Genomic DNA, 21,953 nt, shown 5'->3' on the forward strand with positions numbered 1-21,953 from the left:
GGATTTTATGCATGAATATGAAAATTTAGGTCATATGGAATTGGTAACACAAAACTGTTTAAATAGATTTCAGAATGAGCAATATTTCCTTCTCCATCATGCAGTGATCAAGCCGTCTAGTACAATTACCAAATTAAGAGTCGTTTTCGACGCTTCATGTAAAACTTCCAGCGGTAAATCATTGAATTCAATCTTGGGTGTTGGTCCTAAATTGCAACGAGATATTTTCGAAATTTTACTTAATTTTCGATTTCCGAAAATAGTCTTTTCAACAGACATAGAGAAAATGTACCGTCAAGTTTTAGTGTCCGATGAGGATCAGAATTACCAACAAATACTTTGGAGGTTTAATCCTAACGAAGAAATACGCACATACAAGTTAAACACCGTAACATATGGTTTAGCTCCAGCTTCTTTCCTAGCCACTAGGTTCATTAAGCAAATTGCACTAGATTATTCACAAAATAGTGCTGTTTCTCATACTTTACTACACGATGTATACATGGATGATTTGCTATCTGGTTCAAGTACCGATAGTGATGCAATATCACTTTGTAAGGAAATTACCAATGTTTTACAAACGTACGGTTTCTACCTACGAAAGTGGAATTCTAATTCAAATGCATTTCTTGCAGAATTTCAAGAACGTTGTTCAACGGACACTAATTTAGAAATAATTCCTAATGATAAGGAGAGCACGAAGTCTTAGGATTATTTTGGAACTCTTCAACAGACACATTCATTTTCAAACCCGCACTTGCACTCACCTCACCGCTGACAGAAAGACACATTTTGTCTCAATCAGCACGTATTTTCGATCCATTGGGATTAATTTCACCATGTACTGTTGTATTGAAAATTTTTTATCAAAAGCTCTGGCTTACAAAAGGGGACTGGGATTCTCCTATTCCACAAAGTCTTGCTGAAGATTTGTTTAAATTTCAGAAATTGGAACTACTCTGATATGCGCCCAAATATTTTTGGCGAGAAACTTCACGCTGCCATATTACTATCTAAATTTTTTGTCTACATTTTGAACTTTTAGCCTAAAATGTCTCCAAAAACGTGGTTTTCGCACATGCAAAAACTACGTTTTGAACACACAATTTAGCTAAAAATCCGAAACAAAAACAAAAAATTTAGATAGCAAAAACGTAAAGTTTCTAACCAAAAATATTTGACAAGAATCCATGTACACAGCGACATGTTTTAACTTAAAAAACATCTACGAATTGCACAATGTAGGCAACGAACGAATCTACAAACTACGCACACCTCACTTTAATAAATTAACATAACAACAATAAATTTCAAAGAATACCATGTACACAGCATACTGTTTAAACTTAAAAAAAATTCTACGAATTGCACAATTTAGGCAAGGAAGGAATCTACGATCTACGCACTCCTCGCTTTAATAAAATAACATAACAACAATAAATTTCAAATAATACCATGTACACAGCGTTCTGTTTCAACTTTAAAAAACATCTACGAATTGTACAGTCTAGACACTAAACAACAAAATAAACTAAAATAAATTTCAAACAATTTAAAAAAACAACAATAACGACAGAAATTCATACTAAAGAACCAATGAACATATTATTCTACAAAATAAGAACAAGGATAAAACAAAATGCACTTACCATGAATTAATGAGTTTTCGAATAGCAGAAATATAAATTTCATACCGCCTTTAACATGCCGCCACGTAATCACTATCGTATTTACATGACAGCCAGACACACTATCCAGAAAATTTATACTATGGTTCACAAATAAATAAAATTACAAATCCCTACTTCTATCATGCACTGCCATTAAAAATAATCTCCCAGACCCTCTTTCCACACTTCCAAATACCCACTACCCCTCAACAGGATAGCCACAATCATATTTCCTTTTGCCGACCATTTTAACAACTACCATTCAACAACTACCATTTTATCTTTCCCTCCCATCTTCTCAGACACAGAGGCGAGCCAACGAGCTCCAGCAAAAGATTTTCAACGTCAACAAGGTTGCCATAGAACACGCAATCGCGCCAAAAACCAGCGCAGAACACATATCGCCACATTTGGTGAAATTAGGGCGTATATTAGAGTTGTACCCAGAAATCTTTCAATGCAGTTGAACATTTTACCGTTCTTAGCGTGTCACGCTTATTTCCTGTGACACATTTGAATTGCACGGCTTTTGCGACGCTTCAACAGTTGCTTACGCTGCTGCAATATATTGCAAACAAATACACGGAAATGAAATAAAGGTTTCTCTCTTAGTTTCTAAAACTAAAGTCGCACCTATCAAACAAGTATCTGTTTCTAAATTGGAACTATGCAGTGCTCATTTGCTTTCAAAGTTATATCGTGCAGTCATGAACACTCTCAAAAAAATATAAGTTTGATGTTTACGCTTGTCGTACGTCCAAAGTCGTACTTTCCTGGCTCTCGGCACATCCCCGTAAATGGAAGACTTTTGTTGCAAACCGGACGTCTCAAATAATCGAAGTACTTCCAACAAAATACTGGAGGCATGTCCCTTCCAAAGATGAATCCCGCGAACGGGCTGGCTGCATGGGCGTTTTCGTGGTTTTCCCCATGTGTAACGTGTATACGAGCCAGTTTTCCTTAGAAAGTCCTCCACGAAAGGCATCCCTCCCCTTAGGCAGATAGCCCTAGTGTGCTTTGCCATAATTAAATACACCACACACCACCTTCCAGAGAGAACCCAGCAGATATCGCTTCGCGTGTTATTGATCCCAAATGTCTTCCTAATTGCACCTTGTGGTAGAATGGCTCAAGTTGGCTTTTTTTGGATTCGTCTCACTGGCCAAAGAGGAATCCGCTTCCAAAGAAATCAAGGATCTAATTAAAGCTGAACAAAGATCTGATCCTATATTTTCATTTCATAGTGCTACATCAAATGAATTATATAGTGATTTATTTAAAAAATATTCATCATTTTCTAAGATTATACGCATTTTAGCATATTGTTTAAGATTCATCAATAAGTGCAAAACCAATAACAAATGTCAAACACTTATAACTGATTCCTTTTCTCTAGTCACTTACACGGAAACTAAAAATGCAGAAATAATCATAATTCGATGGGTTCAGAAAGATTATTTTAATGAAGACCTAAAATGCATTAAAAATCAAAGATCGTTGCCTAGGAAAAGTCAGCTACACTCCCTCCATCCGTTTATAGATGAAAACAGTCTTTTACGGGTGGAAAGGGCGTTTACAAAATTCAGAATTGTCTTTTAATCAAAAGCACCCAGTGATTCTACCTGCTAAACACAAGATAAGTGAGCTCATCGTAAAAGAAAAGCATGTGACTTATTTACATGCTGGTGCTTCATTACTGTCCCACATTATGAAACAATCATATTGGATAATAGGTGGAAAAAAGCTCATTAATAAATGTGTTCACAAATGCATCAAATGCTTCAAATTTAAAGCATCCACCGCATCTCAGCTTCTTAGGGTAATCTACCTAAGCATCGAGTAACACTCGAGAGGCCTTCCTTCAACGCGGAGTGGACTATGCCGGTCCTATTTCAATCAAATTCAACAAGGGTCGTGGAGCAAAATCAACCAAGGGTTATATTGCTCTATTTATTTGTCTCGCTACTAAGGCACTACACATCGAGGCAGTCAGCGATTTAACCGCTGATGCAATTTTAGCTGCTTTGCGTCGCTTCAGTGCTAGACGAGGAGCTCCAAGTCACATTTACAGCGACAATGCAACAAACTTCGTTGGGGCTAATCGAAAGCTCAGCGAAATACAACGATTGTGGGCTTCACTTCCTAAGAACGAAGCCGTTGCTCATCATTTAACTCAAGCATCAATAGAATGGCACTTTATACCTCCAGCAACTCCTCATTTCGGAGGCCGCAATTAAATCAAACAAATATCACTGTAAAAGAGTAATAGGTGAAACGCTACTTACTTTCGAAGAATTGACAACTCTATTGGCTCAGATAGAAGCCATTTTAAATTCTCGTCCGTTATGTAGTGTAAACAATACTGACATTGATTGCATTAATATTCTCACTCCTTCACATTTTCATACAGGAGACGTGAGCTTATCCCCTCCTTAACTACCTCTTACTAGTCCTGCCAATATACGGAATAGGTGGGATCTCCTTCAAAAGATGCGGAAGGACTTCTGCAAATCATGGACCAAAGCATATCTATCTTTTCTCCAAACCAGAAAGAAATGGAAGGACACTCAGCCGAATACAAAAATTGGAGACATCGTCCTGTTACTAGATGATGGTCATCTTCCAGGTTCTTGGCCACTAGGACAAGTGGTCGAACTTCATCATGGTGCTGACGGACTGGTTCGTGTAGCCACGGTTAAAACTAAAAGCTCTATTTTTAAAAGAAACATTCATAAATTAGCACCTTTGCCCATATATCAGGACTAATGCCTGATAGGGTGGGAGTCTGGTACGCCGGAACAGAACAACTCAACCTGACTCTTTCGCATTTGGAACTATGCCAAAGAACATTTAATTCAGTTGAACAGTCAGACTCAGACGAACGCATTCGCAAGGCAGCTGCAATGCTGTCTATTTTTCACTATTACCACTACACCACGAAGGCACGCTAGGAAAGTGGGAGAAATACCTTATAAGGTAACCAAATGAATTTATTCTCTAGCATATACCACTTGAAATACAAATAAATAGTTAATAGCTTTTATGCTAATTATAATGTATTATTTCTGTGTTTTTCTAACTGTCTTGGGACGGACAGAAATTTTAATTAACCATGGACATCGTTCCATGCATTAATACTGTAAATAGTAAATTATTTGTAATAATCTTTATGTTCTTTCACGCAATTTTTCAAATTATGCATTGATCAAATTTTTAGAAAAATATAGATTCAGACAACTACAACTAAAAACTCTGCAAATAGATTTATATCTCCCACCACTTTTGAATAGTTTTGTTCTACAGAGACCACAAACTGGAAGAAAGAAATGTAAAATAATCACCATGTTCTTATAACCTGGGTCCTTAAATTAGTAATTAATATAATGTTTGAAAAATTACCGTTCTAGCAGTTTGGCCCTGAGTACGGAGATCTGCAGAAACAGTTATAACCTGTGTTCCGGTGCGCCGGAACAGAACAACTCAACCCGACTCTTTCACATTTGGAACTATGCCAAAGAACATTTAATTCAGTTGAACAGAACTCAGAAGACTCAGAAGAACAGACTCAGAAGAACGCATTCGCAAGGCAGCTGCAATGCTGTCTATTTTTCACTATTTTTGTTCTGTTCTCGTACTTATAAGTGTTATATGTCATTTTCTTGTTTATGCTTGTATTGTGCAATTGTTTAATAATAGTTTTGTCTTTAAAACTAGGATGTGTATCGAGTTCATTAACTTTACATCGCAACAACCTGCGCTCGTAACACCACATTTCCCATTGTTCTTGCAAGGATTTGATGTACAAGGATCTAGATAAAAAGAGAGATAGGAAATAACTTCATCACTTTAAGAGAAAATTTTGTTAAAATGTTCATTACTTACGCATTCAGTGAAAAATATCCGACTCTGAAAGTCGTTTCATATTAAAATTATGCATATTTCGCAAAAGTTCCTAAATATAATTTGACGCAGTTACCATTAATGAATTCATGAATACAGAGCCTGAGAACAAGGCTCAAAGACTCATGCTATTTTTCTAACGACATTTATAGCAAAAATATGTTGCAGCTATGAAACTGTAGTTACTCTTGCAGGACATATGGAGGTTCAAGGAACTTAAGATGTGTCCAATTTAGGAAATCGGTATCATTTGCTTACGGTTATTACGGATTAGATTGTCAGCATTGGTACAGAAGGAACCAAGAATGAAAATCAGATTTTTGTGCAGCTTCGAGTGAAGGTGAATTTTTTTTTCCAATGCCAGATTGTGAACAATGACAAATCTAACCCAGTCCATTAATCTATAGAATGCCGGATGTAGTGGTCTCTATTATTGAGGCACCTATTAGGTGGACCACCATCGCCTTTCCTAAGAAGAGACGGATAGTTACAACCATGTCTTCTCCGGGATTTGAACCCAGGTCCTTCGGTATCGCAGTCAGCTTTCCTAACCACTATACCGACTGGGCGGCATGAAGGAGAATAGAGATTTGCAAAATGAGAGACATCTTTAATTCAGATAATCCTTCTGTCCTTAGGCATTTGGTTTATGAAGTATTTCTCCCGTCTTCCTAGCGTGCCTTCGTAATGTATTGATTCTGCACGCTTGGCCGGTATTCCAGAGGTCCGTGGTTCGATTACCGACGAAGGCGATTACTAATTTTTCATCTCTCCGGCATTTCCAATTAACCTAATGTGTACAGGTTTAATGCTTGATTTTAAGAAGAAAGAGGAGTCCTTGTTGGCAAACTCAGGTGAAGATGACCTCTAAATTTCATGAAGTCTTTAAAAATTTCACTCAGAGAGATCTGAATCACATTCCAAAATTCGTGATGAACTGTACCCAGCCACGCTTGGAAGAATGTAGGACCAAGTCCGTACTGTATGAAAATATACCAGAAAAGTCAATACTGTGAAACTTTAAGCTATGGTATGCAAAAAACATAAAAGTTATAATTTTAATTAGTTTTTTTATTATATTTTTAAAAGAAGAAACCTCTCTACCCATTATTTCCTTAGCTGGGGCTTTTGTAGGTGCATCTCAATCTGTGCTGACAATATTATACGATGAATTTAATTTCTGGATTTTATAATGCAAAGAAAGTTCGGATTTTAGAAAGATACTAAATCTTTAAAGGATTTAATAAAGTTTATCGTAGTCAATAAATAAACTTTTTATACACTTTATTTTTATTTACACATGCAAGCACAATTTCTAGTTTCTAAATAATTTACTACTAAATAGATACCTCTCTCACAAAAGTCTCCTGAATATGGTTTCCTGCATTTGCATTTAAGGATTCCATTAACTGTTTCGCATTTTCCACCCTTCTGGCACGGATTTGGTTCGCAGAGATCTAAGATGAAAACCAAAATACATAAAAACCAAAATACATAAATTCTGTATAAAAACGTATTTTCTAATGAGAAACAAAAAAAAAAAAATCATTTGAAATAATTACTCTTTTCACAGCTTTCTCCGGAATATGGAGGTTTACAGGAACAGTAATATCCAGTGGTGGTTAAGTAACATTTACCGTCATTTTTACATGGATTCGGTACACAGGGATCTGGAAAAGAGGAAAATGGGAATAAGTAATTTATTCATACTCCTCCCCCCAAAACGATCTTTATAGTTTAATTTTGGAAAAGTTTCAATATGTGCAGTTCTAAAATAATTTATTGTGAAATTTTAGCTTTAAAGACCCAGTTATCTATTTTTCAATGGAAGTATTTACACATTGTGGAATTTGTAGATATTATACGAAATTTGCAGATTTCTCATCTTTTAAATTTAATCTGTGCTTTTATTTCAGCTGCTTATAATACAAACTGAGGGAAGAACTAATTACTAACATTATAAATAACCACTTCGCTATGGCTAATCTGCTGTTTCCTGGCAGCTAGTTCTGGCTCAGACTTCATTTTTCTGAATCGAATGAGGCCCTGATTTCATTTTTCTTTATTTGAAATTGTGATATATTAATAAATATTCTTTTTTATTCTATTATGGTCCTTGCATTTATTGTAGGTCTGTAAGATAACTAAGTTTCCAAGTCACATGTGTTCTTGAAAATTAGTAAGATTTTTTGTTTCTATACGTTTGACTTTTACATATAACTAAGTATAAAACAGAATCAGAATAATTTGTTAAAAATTGTATTGATATTAAAACATTCCACATAGCTGCATTCGATAAATTTATTGAAAGTGCTGTGCGCTGATCAAAATATTAATGTGAATCTTCGAGGATTAAGTATTAATCCATTCTCTCGCTTTCTTGCCATTTTGAGGGTTAATATACTGTTCTGGATTATTCTAGGCATGTTTAATTTTGGATCTTTCTGGAATAGAGTTTTCCATCTAAAAATACTCTATAAATTGCGGCAAAGTTCCAAAACATATTCTAGTATACTTAAGAAATGAAAATCTGCGAATTAGCGAAACTCAAGCATTTATATTTCCAAGATCTGCTGCAGTATGGTAATAATTTACTCACTGAAATAGTTTATGTATATTACATAACGCTTTAAGTTAAAAAAGTAAAATTTCTGAATCAAAAACACATGGTAAGTATTAATATTATAACAAAAACCTGTGTTCTTGAAATAATAATTAACATTTAAAGTGAATGATTACGAAGAAACGTGTGTCGTGTCATATAATACATTGCGAACCTACTAAATCGAACTTTCTCGTAACTTAATACAACTCACTTACGCTCATAGGTGCATGGAATTAATTTACGAGAATATTTAGTCTTCCATATTCGCTTTCATCGAAATTTGCTTAGTGCTGAACTGAAAGTATTGCTACGAAATGCCCAGCTGTGTACCGAAGTGAATGATGTTGCTGGCCTTGTTATGTTGCAATATTGTTATATTGCTAATTTGTGTTGTTTATTTTTGATTTGAATGAATACATTTGAATGAATACATATATGTACAATTTAAATTTTTATTTATAGTTATATTTTATGTTGTTTATTTTTATGCTATTAAATATCTTTAAATGATGCATTATTAATATATAATAAAATTATAAATTTTTATTCTTAACCTCTACTCCTTAACTCTGCAATGCATTACCTCGGAAATCGAATTGTTAATAAGGAGTATGAAGATTCCGCAGACTTTATACTCCGCGGTTTCAATTATTTCCTACGGTGCCGCATCCTGTTTAGTTTAGTTTACTTTACGAGTATGCTGCAACCCTCCTGGCCGACAGTAATCGGCCTCATGGTTAACGCAGCACACGCGACGCAGAAAAACAACAACAAAATAATAATAATAAAATAAATAAATAAATAAATAAAAGATTAAAATATTTAAAGTCCTATTCCTATGATAGTCTTATTTTCATTCACAATCCTCATAATTTCTGTTGCATAGCTATTTAAGAATTTTCATTTTTCAATTACATTTTGTTCATTTATTTTTCCAAATCTCGTCCTCACACTCTCGGTCAGTTTACATTCTTCCATAAAATGAGCTGCATTTCCGTACTTCCCACAAGCCAAGCATTGATAATTGCCCTGGAGATTAAATCGTTTTAAATAGGCCGGGAATCTACCATGATCCGTGATAACTTGAATAGTATCTATATTATTAAATAGATCCACTTTTCATCCTGTATCATATTAGTAGATTGGTTTGGCACATCTCAGCTACATATTTCCTGATCTCTGTGTTATACCATCTGCACGTAACTGTGACTGACGGTATGGTATTGTTTATAAAATTTAATATATTTTAAACGAATGCTTAATCCTGGTTAATTCGGGGTTCTGATGAACACTCATTAAACTAAAATTATTTTAAGCATTTGGAGTTATTTAAACTACACTTGAAAAATTTAAAAGCTTTCACTATGTCAATTTTTATAGCGGTCGGCTATAGGATAAAAACTAATTTCTTCGAAATTATCTTATAAAATTTCTAATTAAGGTTTCTTATAAGAAAATATTTATAAATATAAAACAGTTTTGGGAATGAAAGGTTTAGTACTTTTTTGTCTGCAATATTAATTTAGTTGACACTGATTAACTATGATTTTTTTAATATAGAGTCAGTTATAATTAAATACGCAAGTTAAATGCATATACAGAGCAGTCTCTATACCTATTTTATTTTGATATTAAAAAATATAATTTTCTGTTTATTATCTAAAGCAGTTTCTAAAGCAACCTTTAAAACTATTGCATTAAATAATTAGAAAAGTATTTTTTTAAATTTTGTGTTACATTCCCAAACATTTTGCTTCTGAAATTCTTTTGTGTAAGTCTTATCACATTTTAATCTGCTGTTTTTCTCATCTAATACATTGGAAAAATTAACATAGCAATGTCATGTATAAAATAACGATGAATAGGTAGCAAACTATAAGCTCAGAAATAGCTTCATATCATCAAGAGAGCCTGTAGTTCTTCTCTCAGTGCTACCTTAGTAACCTTCATTTGAAAAGAATGATTTCTCCTCCACTAGGATTTCAAAGCCTATAAATTATTGAAATTCAATTGCATAGAGAGTTATTTAAAATGACTGACCGCATTTCAAGCGATTTAAATCTGTATCCTTTTAAGAGTATTTTAATCTAATACACATCAAAGGAAAATAAAAGTTCGGAAATTTAGAATAACATCAAATAACTGATAACCTAATGCTAGTTGTTCCTTAATGAACTATTTCTTTAAGCATTTGTTCAACTTTGAGCTTGTGAAATTTACAAATAATAGGTGGACCTTTGGTTACTGTACCTGTGGAAACTGTATCTATTATCAAAACTCGAAGTTTTTAGACATGAAAACTGTGATTAAAGGCATACATAGTTATGTCTTGAACTTTTTGCTCAAGTACAGGAAATCGCATAGAAAGATCATAAATAGAATTTGGATGGTTTCATTTTTATATTAATTATTATATGTTCCTCAGTATTAAAAAAAAATATGGTCTGTTTGAAGTCGATATAGTTGCCAGGAATTTATGTTAATTTACTAATTAAGGCCAAGTTTTATAGATATGAAAGCAGTGATTAAAGATACGCATAATTATGTCTTGAAGTTTCAATATAAGTACGGCAAATCACATAGAAAGATCGTAAGTATTTAATAAAACAAAGTAAGTTTTGGTTTATTTAATTACGGCAAAGCACACTACTGCTATCTGCCTAAGGGGAGGGATGCCTTCGTGGAGGACTTTCTAAGGGAAAATGGCTCGTATACACGTTACACATGGGGAAAACCACGAAAACGCCCATGCAGCCAGCCCGTTCGCGGGATTCGAACCTCGGACATAACTATCAGTGTTCAGCGACTTTACCGCTCGGCCGCTGGAGGGCCCTAAAACAAAGTAATAGTAGATCAAGAAAGTAAACAAAGTAATACTATCTGTGCATGCTGATTTCAGCAAGCATAGGTAAAATGTTTCAATACAATGTTAAGCAGATTCTCTTTTTTAGTCAGATAAACTTGTCATTAAGTAATGCATTTAATGTGGTAACTAGCACACTATATTACATAGTTACCGCTATTTAATGGGGTAACTATGTAATATAGTATTTAGTTAAGCTTTTGTTCTTAATGTAAGTTTCAGCCTTTATTTGTGAGTGTTTTTCAATGAAGTAACATATAATGCGTTTCGAGAAACTACACATAAACCTGTGTCAGGCCAAAATATTCTCAGTTACATGACGAATAATAACTTTTATACTGAAAAAAAAAAAAAAAAAAAAAAAAAAAAAAAAGAGAACGTATATCTTTGCTTTTAATGTCTAACTTTAATTCAATTTATGTTGAGAAAATGAGAGCTTCATACACATGGCTTGGATTAGTTAACATTATTCTAATTATTAATACCACTAACAAACCCTTAATGGAAATTTAATTTCGATATTTATTCTATATTTAAAGCTTTTGGCATCAGGAAAAAACAACCGAAAATTAGAATAATAAGGAAGGCAAAATTGAATATTTTACTTGTTGTGATTCTTTTATCACATATTTCCCCGGTGTATCCAGTTAAACATGAACATTTGAAAGAATTTGGAATATCCAAACAGGTACCTCCATTAATGCATGGATTAGGTGAGCAAGGCCCTGTAAACATAGAATAATAATATATTTAGGAAAAATAAGTTACATAATTATCAGGAGATTTTTCTCATGCAAAATATTAGTTTTTAGTTATCATGCTGATGTCCTAATAAAATATAATTAAAAATGTTTATATACGATCAGCTTTTATTTAAAATGGGTATAATAATTAATGCACTAAAAACAGAAAAATAATTTATTATATAGTTTAATGGGAATAATAGTTAAAAATTTTAGTTACGTAATTCATCTGCTATTTTATACTGCGAAAACTGAAAGCGTGGGAGCCCATGATAAATTCAAAAATCTAATGTCCACATCACGTGACTTCCTTGTACGGAAACGCAATTTTTCCTGCATTTAATTTAAACTTATTGAGTTCTACTTCTTCGATAGCGCATAAACCACAATAGAATAAATGCGCTCTTTAAAATTCACTATATTTATTTACCATAGCGACAAGGTTCACTTAACAGCCTTACATTTCTTACATTTTATAATTCAAAATACACACAAATTATATCATCTGAAAAATTACCTAATCTTTGCCACACGTTCTCTTCGAATACTATAATAAATCTAAAACGATGTATAAAAGAAATTAAACAAATGAAAAATAAACAGTCTTTCACAGACGATTCAGCACCGCTTTCCTAATGCGCAAGCGCTACCCGTAAACATTCTTCTCTGTCCGAAACAGACTGGCGACAGTAGTTTTTGTTAATATGAAACACTTATATCCGCTAATTTCATTAGAAATATATTTCTCATTCAATTAATTCAGTTCTCAATTTGCGGCAAGGCTAAAATAATAAAAATTGAAAGTATCCTCATTAAAAATTGAAAGATATAGAAAAGCATAAAAGACTGAATAGAGTTAAAAAAATTATAATTAAGCTTGCACGCAAAAACAATTGTCTACGCAAAAACAAGCAATTCGGCCAGCGGACAAGAGGACAGATTCTTCAGTGCACAAAACTGAAAGTTTACTTTTGGTCTCACACGGCAAAAATAATATAATAATAACTTAAATAACTTCTAAATTGCTGATAAATCTACAACTATAGCATGCAGGTTAAATAAAGCATAAAAATCTTAACCGGAAGGTAAGAACAGAATATTTCATTCATTTTTAAATAAAAAAATGCACAATTTACAAACATATAAGGATCATCATCAGCGAACATCAGAAACGTAATTTTCGAAAGAACTTTATACACCGAAATAAAAATAATATATTGTAACAGCAGAGCGGCACACTATGAGTCTAGTTTCATATTCATTTAATGTATAATATAAACCTTAAACCATTGTAATTATGAATAAATATTTTTATATACAAGTACTTTGTAAAGCAATGAATAAAGATAAAATAAAACTCTTTACCCTTGCAAATGCCTTCTACGTCTTTGTACCCTTTCTTGCAAATGCAGCTTTTGGTATCTTTGAACCACCCACCTTCAAAAGTGCAGTTTGAATCTTTGCCACATTCGCATGCTGCGGAAAAGCCAATATTGATAATTAATACCTTACGCATAAGATTATTAAATGAAAGACACATTTATTACTTTGAAATGCATTATTATTTATAACGTTAAGTATTGTAGATCAGAGTTCCCGTCCCATTATCGTTTTATCCTTTTGCAGTTTTGTAATTAGACTTAACATTTTAAATTAAATCACGTGTTTGACGCTAAATAAGAAAGTCTAATGCTCAGGTTCCTAATCAATGAAAATATATTTAAAAATAATCAGTTTTCTCTTTTTAATTCTTAAAATCTTTCTAAGTGAATTCTAATTATTTCAGATAATAAGTGAAGTGAACTTCTATACGAAGAAATATTTTGTCGTCTCTCTCCCAGCATTAAGCGCGGGGCTACCAGTCAGATGTGAGGTATCCATCTCCTCATGAAGGTTGCACAATCGGTTCATTTGGTGCAGATGTTTTGAAAGGCAATCATGACCAGTAACAAGACCAAAGGAAGCAACAGATTGCTTTCTGGGCAATAAAGGCATGTCAAAAATTAAATAAAGGTAAATATTGGATCATTAAAAATAACAAAATGATCAATGAAATAATTAATAAACGAAAAATAAATCGAAATTGCTACGACTTCGAAAAACTTTTCATAGATCTTCCTTTTAATGAAATAATACAAATCTCATTCACCATTAAAATTATTTTCTGAAACTACAAAAATTATAGAATTCTAATAATGGACCTACACACGTTTAAACATTACATACATTAATTTTAATTATAGAATTACAATGATGGACATCTACACGTTTAAACATTACATACATTAATTTAAATTATAGAAATATAATAATGGACCTCTACACGTTTCATTACCTACATTAATTTTAATTATAGAATTATAGTAATGGACACGTTTAAACATTACATATATTAATTTTAATTATAGTGTTACGGATTTGGTATTTAAACAGCTTATGTTAGCTTATGTTAGTTGAATTGTAAATTAAATGGTTTTATTTCCCCCGCAGGGCAGCGCGTGACGAATATTAAAAGAAAGTTAAGCCGAAAATTGAAAATACAAGAGCGCGTGCATGTAACATTTAATAAATATCTCTTCTTGGTTTCGAGAAAGTACTAGAAAATTCTCGCGCGCGATTTTAAAATCTTATAAAAGGAGGAAAACTCTCGGTTCGTTGTAGTTACTTAGTTTGCTGTTGTTTTAAGAGTTTGTTTAGAAAACTGCTCTTGTTGACTGTAGCGAATTCGCGGATTAGCTTCCTTTAGCTGCTTTGAATTAAGTTCTCGAACGTTTGAGTAGTCAAAAGATAAATACTGTGAGATATTATAATACTGCACGACTATCTGAGGAGATTTAAGAATTTTTGTTGTGATAATAATAAATTTTGTTGATTTTTCATCTGTCTTGTGCATTCATTTCGTAACGAACCCGTACGCACGGAACAATTTTTGGTGTCAGGATTGGGGTTCGAATGCCAATAACAAGAGCGATGGAAGAGTAATTAAGGCAGTTGATATCAGCCTTTGCCTCGTTTAAAGAGAAATGAAAGAAGAGAGGAAACTAATCAGGAAAAGATTGAAGCGGGACAGGAAGAAATGAAAGCGGGACAGGAATTCGTTAAAGAGGAGATGAAAATCTTAAAGACGAGATGAAAGCAGGTCAAGGGGAAATGAAAAGAGAAATTACCTACGTAATAGAAAACAAATTCGAGGCTATAGAAGGTAGAAGAGACTCGGTCGAAAGTAAGGTTGGAGAAATTGAAGAGTCTCCTCCGTCGAAGAACAAATAGAAGGGAGAGTTTCTGCTGTGGAGGAACGACTTGAAGGAAGAGTTTGTGCCGTCCAACACCAAATCGAACAACAACTTGATGATAGGGTTTCTGCAGTAGCCAAAAAATTGGATATTTAAAGAAATTCGTAGCGACGGCAGGGAACAATAGTGATGGTTTTAAATTTTTACCCATGCCTGCTCGTCCCTCTATGAAGCTTTCTACATATGATGGGAAGACCTCTTGGCAAGTGTATAGAACACAGTTTTCTACAGTGGCGGATGCGAATGGGTGGGATTCTCAAGCTAAGGCCTGTCATCTCGCCGCTTCACTGAGAGCAGACGCAGCGGATATTCTGCAGACTCTTCCCGAAAACCAGAGATTAGACTTTGAAGCTCTATCTGGCGCATTGGAGCTGCGCTTCGGAGAAAAGTGTTTAAAAGACTACAGCAGGCTTCAACTAAATTCCCGTCAGCAGAAGCCCACCGAAACACTTCAGGAGCTCGCCACGGATGTTGAAAGGCTATCACATCACGCCTTTTTGTAGTGCCCGACAGAAACAAGAGAAATCCTGTCCCTGCAATATTTCATCGATGGCATCCGGGACAGTGAAATACAGAAAGCACTGCGAATGGAGGATGTTAAAGATTTGAAAAGCGCTCTGTTGTACGCCATGAAGTTCGAGGCAGCCCAGAAAGCAATTCGTAGAGATCGCTACCCAGTCAGAGCTGTGCGAGTCCACGAGCCAGTGGATCAACTGATGGCTCGTTTAGATGATTTAGCCAGAGAAGTCAATGTTTTGATACAGAGTACGAGTGAAAACAAAGTGGCTCTAAGGTGTTGGAAATGTGGCATTGAAGGGCATATACGATGGCATTGCGGAACACCCTAGGGCACGGATATTAAAACTGATGATTTGACAAGACCACTGAATGCTTTGACATGGGATATTGGTGAGAAGAAACAACCCTGAAGTGCTGGAAATGCGGTGTTGAAGGCCACATACGAAGAAACTGCAGAATACCCCAGAGCACGGTAAATAAAACAGATGAGTTGAACAGGCAATTAAATACCAGGAGATGGAAAAGGAATGACAAGAAACCAAAGTGCTGGAATTGTGGAGCTGAAGGCCACGAACGAAGGAATTGCAGAACACCCCAGGGTACGGAAAATAAGAGGATTTCCCAGCAACGACGCAGGAAACATATCGAGGAACGAACGAATGACCATATCGAGGAACGGAGGTTTCCAGATAATGAAAAAACCCGTTTTAAAGCGCTTAAGATTTCTACAGTCAGTGGCAACAGTAACGGACTGTCCATAAATGGAAATATCGATGGAGTTCCTTGCAATATGATCATTGACAGAGGAGCTAATGTTACCATCATTAGGAAAGATGTAGCTGAAGAGTTTAAATATAAACTTATTTGGACGACATCCTGTGTTACCCTTCAGACTGCGTCTGCTGACAAGATCGAGATAGCTGGGAAGTTAAACGTGAACATCACGTTTGGAAGTGCCGCCTACCATAACACGGTATATGTGGCGGATATTACAGATCCATGCATACTCGGACTGGACTTTTTAACGAAATACAATTTTTCCTTAGACTTGAAAAACAACAAACTGATTTCAGCATCTGATGACATGACTATCCATCCTCAACAGGGATCCTCGCCTAAAAATTTCGACGCCTTGTCCGAAAGACCCAGTTCGGGAAGCTGCCGAAATCATACTAGGATCGAAAAGAAACGCAAGACTACCAGCTATTCTCCATTCCAGATGCTCTTCGGTCTGCCTTGTGACCGCCTGTTTGATCGCCATACGGATGCGCCTTCATCGCCTGAGGAACACATCCAAGATATCCAGGCCCGTTTTGAAGTTATGCACCGTTCCGCACGAAAGCGAGTGAATGTGGCGACCAACACGAGAGCTACTGGACATAGATTCAACAAAGGAGACATAGTGTGGTTGTGGAACCCGATTCGACGAAAAGGAGTCACGCCTGAATTACTGTCACATTGGGATGGTCCGCACACAGTCCTAAACAGGCTGAATGACGTCGTGGTTCGGATACGTGAGTCTTCGAACTCTAAACCTAAAGTTGTTCATTACGACAGGTTAACTCATTACTATGGTCGTAGATCGTAATGTAAATAATTGTAAATAGTGTAAGACCATGGTCCTTTTTGTTTCTAAATGTGTTTGTATTTAGTATTTGATTGCATTTATTGTTCATATTTTTTTTTGTTATTGTAATGTAATGCTTATTATTGCATTTATGCCACAGTTGTAAATTTGGCTTCCTGTACAAGGATTGTACTGCTCGGGACGATCAGTCCTTGGGAAGGGGGCAGTGTTACGGATTTGGTATTTAAATAACTAATGTTCGTTGAATTGTAAATTAAATGGTTTTATTTGCCGCGCAGTGCAGCGCGTGACGAATATTGAAAGAAAGCTAAGCCGGAAAATTGAAAATACAAGAGTGCGTGCGTGTAACATTTAAGAAGTATCTCTTTTTGATTTCGAGAAAGTACTAGAAAATTCTCGCGCGCGATTTTAAAATCTTATAAAAGGAGGAAAACTCTCAGTTCGTTGTAGTTACTTAGTTTGCTGTTGTTTTAAGAGTTTGTTTAGAGAATTCGCGGACTAGATTTCTTTAGCTGTTTTGAATTAAGTTCTCGAACGTTTGAGTAGTCAAAAGATAACTACTGTGAGATTTTATAATACTGCACGAATATCTGAGGAGATTTAAGCATTTTTGGTGTAATAATAATAAATTTTGTTGATTTTTCATCGGTCTTGTGCATTCATTTCGTAAATATCCGGTACGCACGCAACAATAGAATTATAATAATGGACCTCGACACGTTTCATTACATACATTAATTTCAATTATAGAATTATAATGATGGACATCTAAACGTTTAAACATTACATTAATTTTAAATTCTGATTTTGTTTACATTTCAATGGTATACATTTCAATATCATATACATTTCAATGAAGTTCACAGTCACTAGAAGGGGACGAACTGTGAAATCTGTTCATAGACTGCAATTGTGACATACGCGACAGTAGGTTGAGTTCCTCCAGAACTCAAGGTGGGAGGATGTCGCTGCTGAGCCAGCCTCTCGCAGTTTTAATCCCTTATAAACTGAAGTGAACTCAGATATAGAATAAACCAGAGAGACAGTATTGTCAGACACGAACGTAAGCAGAAATTAACGCCCCTTAGCGTACTTGTAATTAAACTCCTTCTATCGATTAAATTCTTCCTATATCTTTGTAAATACTAATAAAGTAAGTTTGTGGTGTGAAATTCTTCCATTTTTGGACTGGATTGTCATTTTAACTTAGATTACATCCAATTTTTAGTTTTATGACTTCACAGAAAACCCTGTCAGCTGTCAATGAAGAAGAAGAACAAAAGGTAAGTTTACCTTTTTCACATATTTTTATTGATCTTCTAAAACTCATTACGTATTTTATAATCATTGAACAGAAATGAAAAAAATTGACATACCTTTGCATTTAGTCGTAGAATACTGTCCATATTCTGGGAAACATTTGCACACAGTTTTGCCACTTTCCTTAACGCAGTCACCATTTTCACATTCACAAGCTGGAAGAAATGAAAGTATAAATTGTTGCAGTATATTCGATATAAAATATTTTATAACTGTAAAAACCTTGTTCTATGATTTGTGTTTATGGAAAGAAATCTAAAGTAAAAATCGCGGATATAGGATCACTAACATCACGTTTCACGTATTTTGTTTTCATAAACAGGTTCGCAGATTTATGGCAGCATGTCATAATTGACTATCATACTAATGAGTTCTTCACAGGCCGAACATTGAACCTTGAAATATGATTTTTAAATCGATATTTTGTCGCTGAACTATGTTTTCTAAAGTTAATGCAGTAAATCCAGCGTAATGATCTTATCCAGGTTGAAATAATGATTAAAAATAGAGTTAGACCAAAACCAGTCATCACCACCTTCTTAAGTCATTTTTAGTCAGCTCGGAGATAAGTGAATTTCAAAAAGGGGCAGTAACTCCCGCCCCCCGTGATGATTTAAGGCGGCGACTGAAAATTCAAGTGATATTGGAGGATGGGCACCATATAAAACCTGTTTGCTAATGTTTGAAGAACACTGAGCGCCGAGATTTAATTCGAAAAGTACTTGTTTAAATCAGTAATGTGCATTTGCCCAGAAGTAGACAGATAGTACCTTTAACTATTGCATTCTCATATGTTGTCACCAATGGTATACATACCTTTAAAACTAGAAGTCTTTACAACGATTATTTAGATTTGGAGTCATGAAAACTAATACAATATGCACACTGCTGGCCATTCAAATATCCTTACCAGGAAGGAATGATCAGATGAAAGTCAAAATCACATAAAAGGAAGAAGACGTTGGAACATGCTTCAGCGCATTTAGACGAATCGGGAGGGGGAGGAACGACACCTGAAGCATTGCATAAAAGAAAAGTTGTGTAGTGGACTTCTCATTGGAAAAGTGCTTTGTAAGGTTGGAGTTTGCTCCGAATATCGTGTTATGACTCGAATAAGCAAAAAGCTTACCAGCAAGCTTCGAAATTCGATAGAGGCAGGATCGTTGCCTATCGAAAGTTGTAGATTATCGTTCCGTGATATCGCCGGTCGCAGTAGTTGACATGCGAATATAGAATCAATGGATTGCCGAGGGTCCTACTAAACGGCATGCAGGATCTCAACGTCCTGCCATGACTAACGCCCGAGAGGACAGACACATTGTGCGTCAGGCCTGCAAAACAGTACCACTGCATCACGGACCGTTAGTCTGGAGATAGCTACATTTGCAGCACGCCCAGTATCAGCTTGTAAGACGCTTCGACGTTTGGACTGTCAGCAGGATGACCATTATTTAGGCTTCCCTGGACAATGTAGCATAGAGATAGACGGCGACTCTGGTGTGCCAGACGACGAAGCTGGATATAGGAGTGGCACAGTCTCGCCTTTTCAAATGAATCCCGGTTCTACGTGAAGTATTTTCATGGTCGTATACGTGCCTGCAGTGTCCTAGAAGACGGCACGTCGCCTGCTTGCATTTGATTTCTGCATAGTAACCCCGCATCTGGTGTAATGGTTTGGGCAGCCATTGGGTACACGGCACACACATCTCTAACTCGGATCGACGGTAATTTGAACGCAGATGGATGCATTTCTGACATCTTACGTCCAATGGTTGGACCCTATCTTCGAGGCCTCCAAACGACATGATCCAACACGATAATGAAAGACCATATGCTGCACGTCGTATTCTGACTTTACTCGATGCACAGGGTATTCGCTTGCTCGCCTGACATGCACGGTCTCCAGATCTATCACCCATTGAAAACATCTGGTCATGAGCTGCTGAGAGACTGGCCTGCTACTAATATCCAGCTAATACGGTTGATAAGTGTAGCATAGACTTGAAGCGTCATGGAATGAGTTGCCGATTTCTGTCACCCAAGCCCGGTTTGCCTCCACGCATAATGGGTAAAGGCTATTTTACCTGCCAGGGGTGGCAGCTGTTTCTATTAATTTCGCACCCCTGTAAACGCCCGAAATGTTTACAGATTTAATCATTTTGTCTTTATGTAATACTGTTTACGTGCAATAAATATCCTTTTTTGTATTTGCTTTCCCTCATGTTGTTACAATTTTAATGGCCACCAGTGTAATTATAAAAAACACACTTTTCAAATTACATATGCAGTGTGAATCGTTCAGATCTTCAAAATCATTACCCTTACGAAAAGCCGACTTTTTAAAATCGCCGAAGACGTCAAGTAGGAAAAAGAAAAAGATGTCAGAATCTGAATCTGAGGAAACAACCCCGAAATATTCCAGTGAGGAGTGTGCTATCTCTGAATTTATTAAAAGCATGGGAGGACCCGACAAAGCAGCAAGAACAGTAATGGGTATTATGAAAAATACAAAAATTACCGACGAAGAAATAGAGGCAAAGAAAAAAGAAATAGAAAGTAGAAGAGCCCAGAAAGAAGAGCCGGAAAAAGAAAAATGGATATCACCACGAAAAGTAGCAAAAATACCTCTGAACAGCGAACCGATGGAAATTGCTCAGACAAACAGATACGAACAATTAGAAGTCGATCAGACGAAAGACGATGCAGTACCTAATACTGACGAAAAACCACCACCCATAGTTTTCCAACAAGAAAAGATAGAATGGATGAGTATTGAAGAAGATTTAAGAAAAATATGCGAGGAAGAATTCGATGCGCAAATGAAATCAAAAGCGATCTTCGTTTACGTAAAGACATCCAACGATTTCAGAAAAACTACAGAATTATTAAAGAAAAGAGGAATTCCTTTTCACACATATCTGATGCAACACGAAAAACCTCTAAAGGTAATATTAAAAGATTTACCATGTAAAATAACAGAAGAAGCGATTCTTAAGGATCTAGAGAGACGAAAATATCCGATTCTGAAAGTTAAACAATTCCGCAAAAGTTCAAAGAACAATTTTGAAAAACTGCCCATTTGGCTTCTGGAACTTAAATGCAAGCGGCTACGCAATTTATGCTCTGAACAATATGTTCAGCTTTAACATAAAAATTGAAAAATATAACCCGAAAAAGAGACCCACACAGTGCTTTAGATGCCAGGAGTGGGGACACTCGCAACATCTATGCACTAATAAAGAACGATGCTGCAAATGTGGAGAAGAACACCGGAGCAATTTATGCACATTAAAAAGAGAAGAAAATCCAACCTGTCTGTTTTGTAAAGAGAAATAGGTGAGTAGTTACCGTGGATGTATAGAATATGAAAAGAAATTTGAGAAGATAGAACGGAAAAATATTCACTCTAAACCTAAAGACTATAAAGAACGCGCTGAAGACTTTCCATCGCT

General features: G+C 35.4%; 1 protein-coding gene across 7 annotated transcripts in view; it reads right to left on the minus strand.

The window, feature by feature from the left end:
- Positions 1-21,953, minus strand: part of LOC118205862 (uncharacterized) — a 238,591-nt gene that overhangs the window by 42,812 nt on the left and 173,826 nt on the right. For all 7 annotated transcript variants that reach the window (XM_085827135.1, XM_085827138.1, XM_085827136.1 and 4 more), the window contains 5 exons: positions 18,558-18,656; positions 13,147-13,257; positions 11,644-11,763; positions 7,133-7,240; positions 6,920-7,027 (listed from right to left, as the gene is read on the minus strand). In XM_085827135.1, the coding sequence (XP_085683261.1) occupies positions 6,920-7,027; positions 7,133-7,240; positions 11,644-11,763; positions 13,147-13,257; positions 18,558-18,656 (546 nt within the window). The remainder of the gene's footprint in view (positions 1-6,919; positions 7,028-7,132; positions 7,241-11,643; positions 11,764-13,146; positions 13,258-18,557; positions 18,657-21,953) is intronic.

Source organism: Stegodyphus dumicola, chromosome 11 (genome assembly GCF_044657685.1).
Source record: "Stegodyphus dumicola isolate Sdum_Otavi_A_Nest chromosome 11, ASM4465768v1".
NCBI lineage: Eukaryota > Metazoa > Arthropoda > Arachnida > Araneae > Eresidae > Stegodyphus > Stegodyphus dumicola.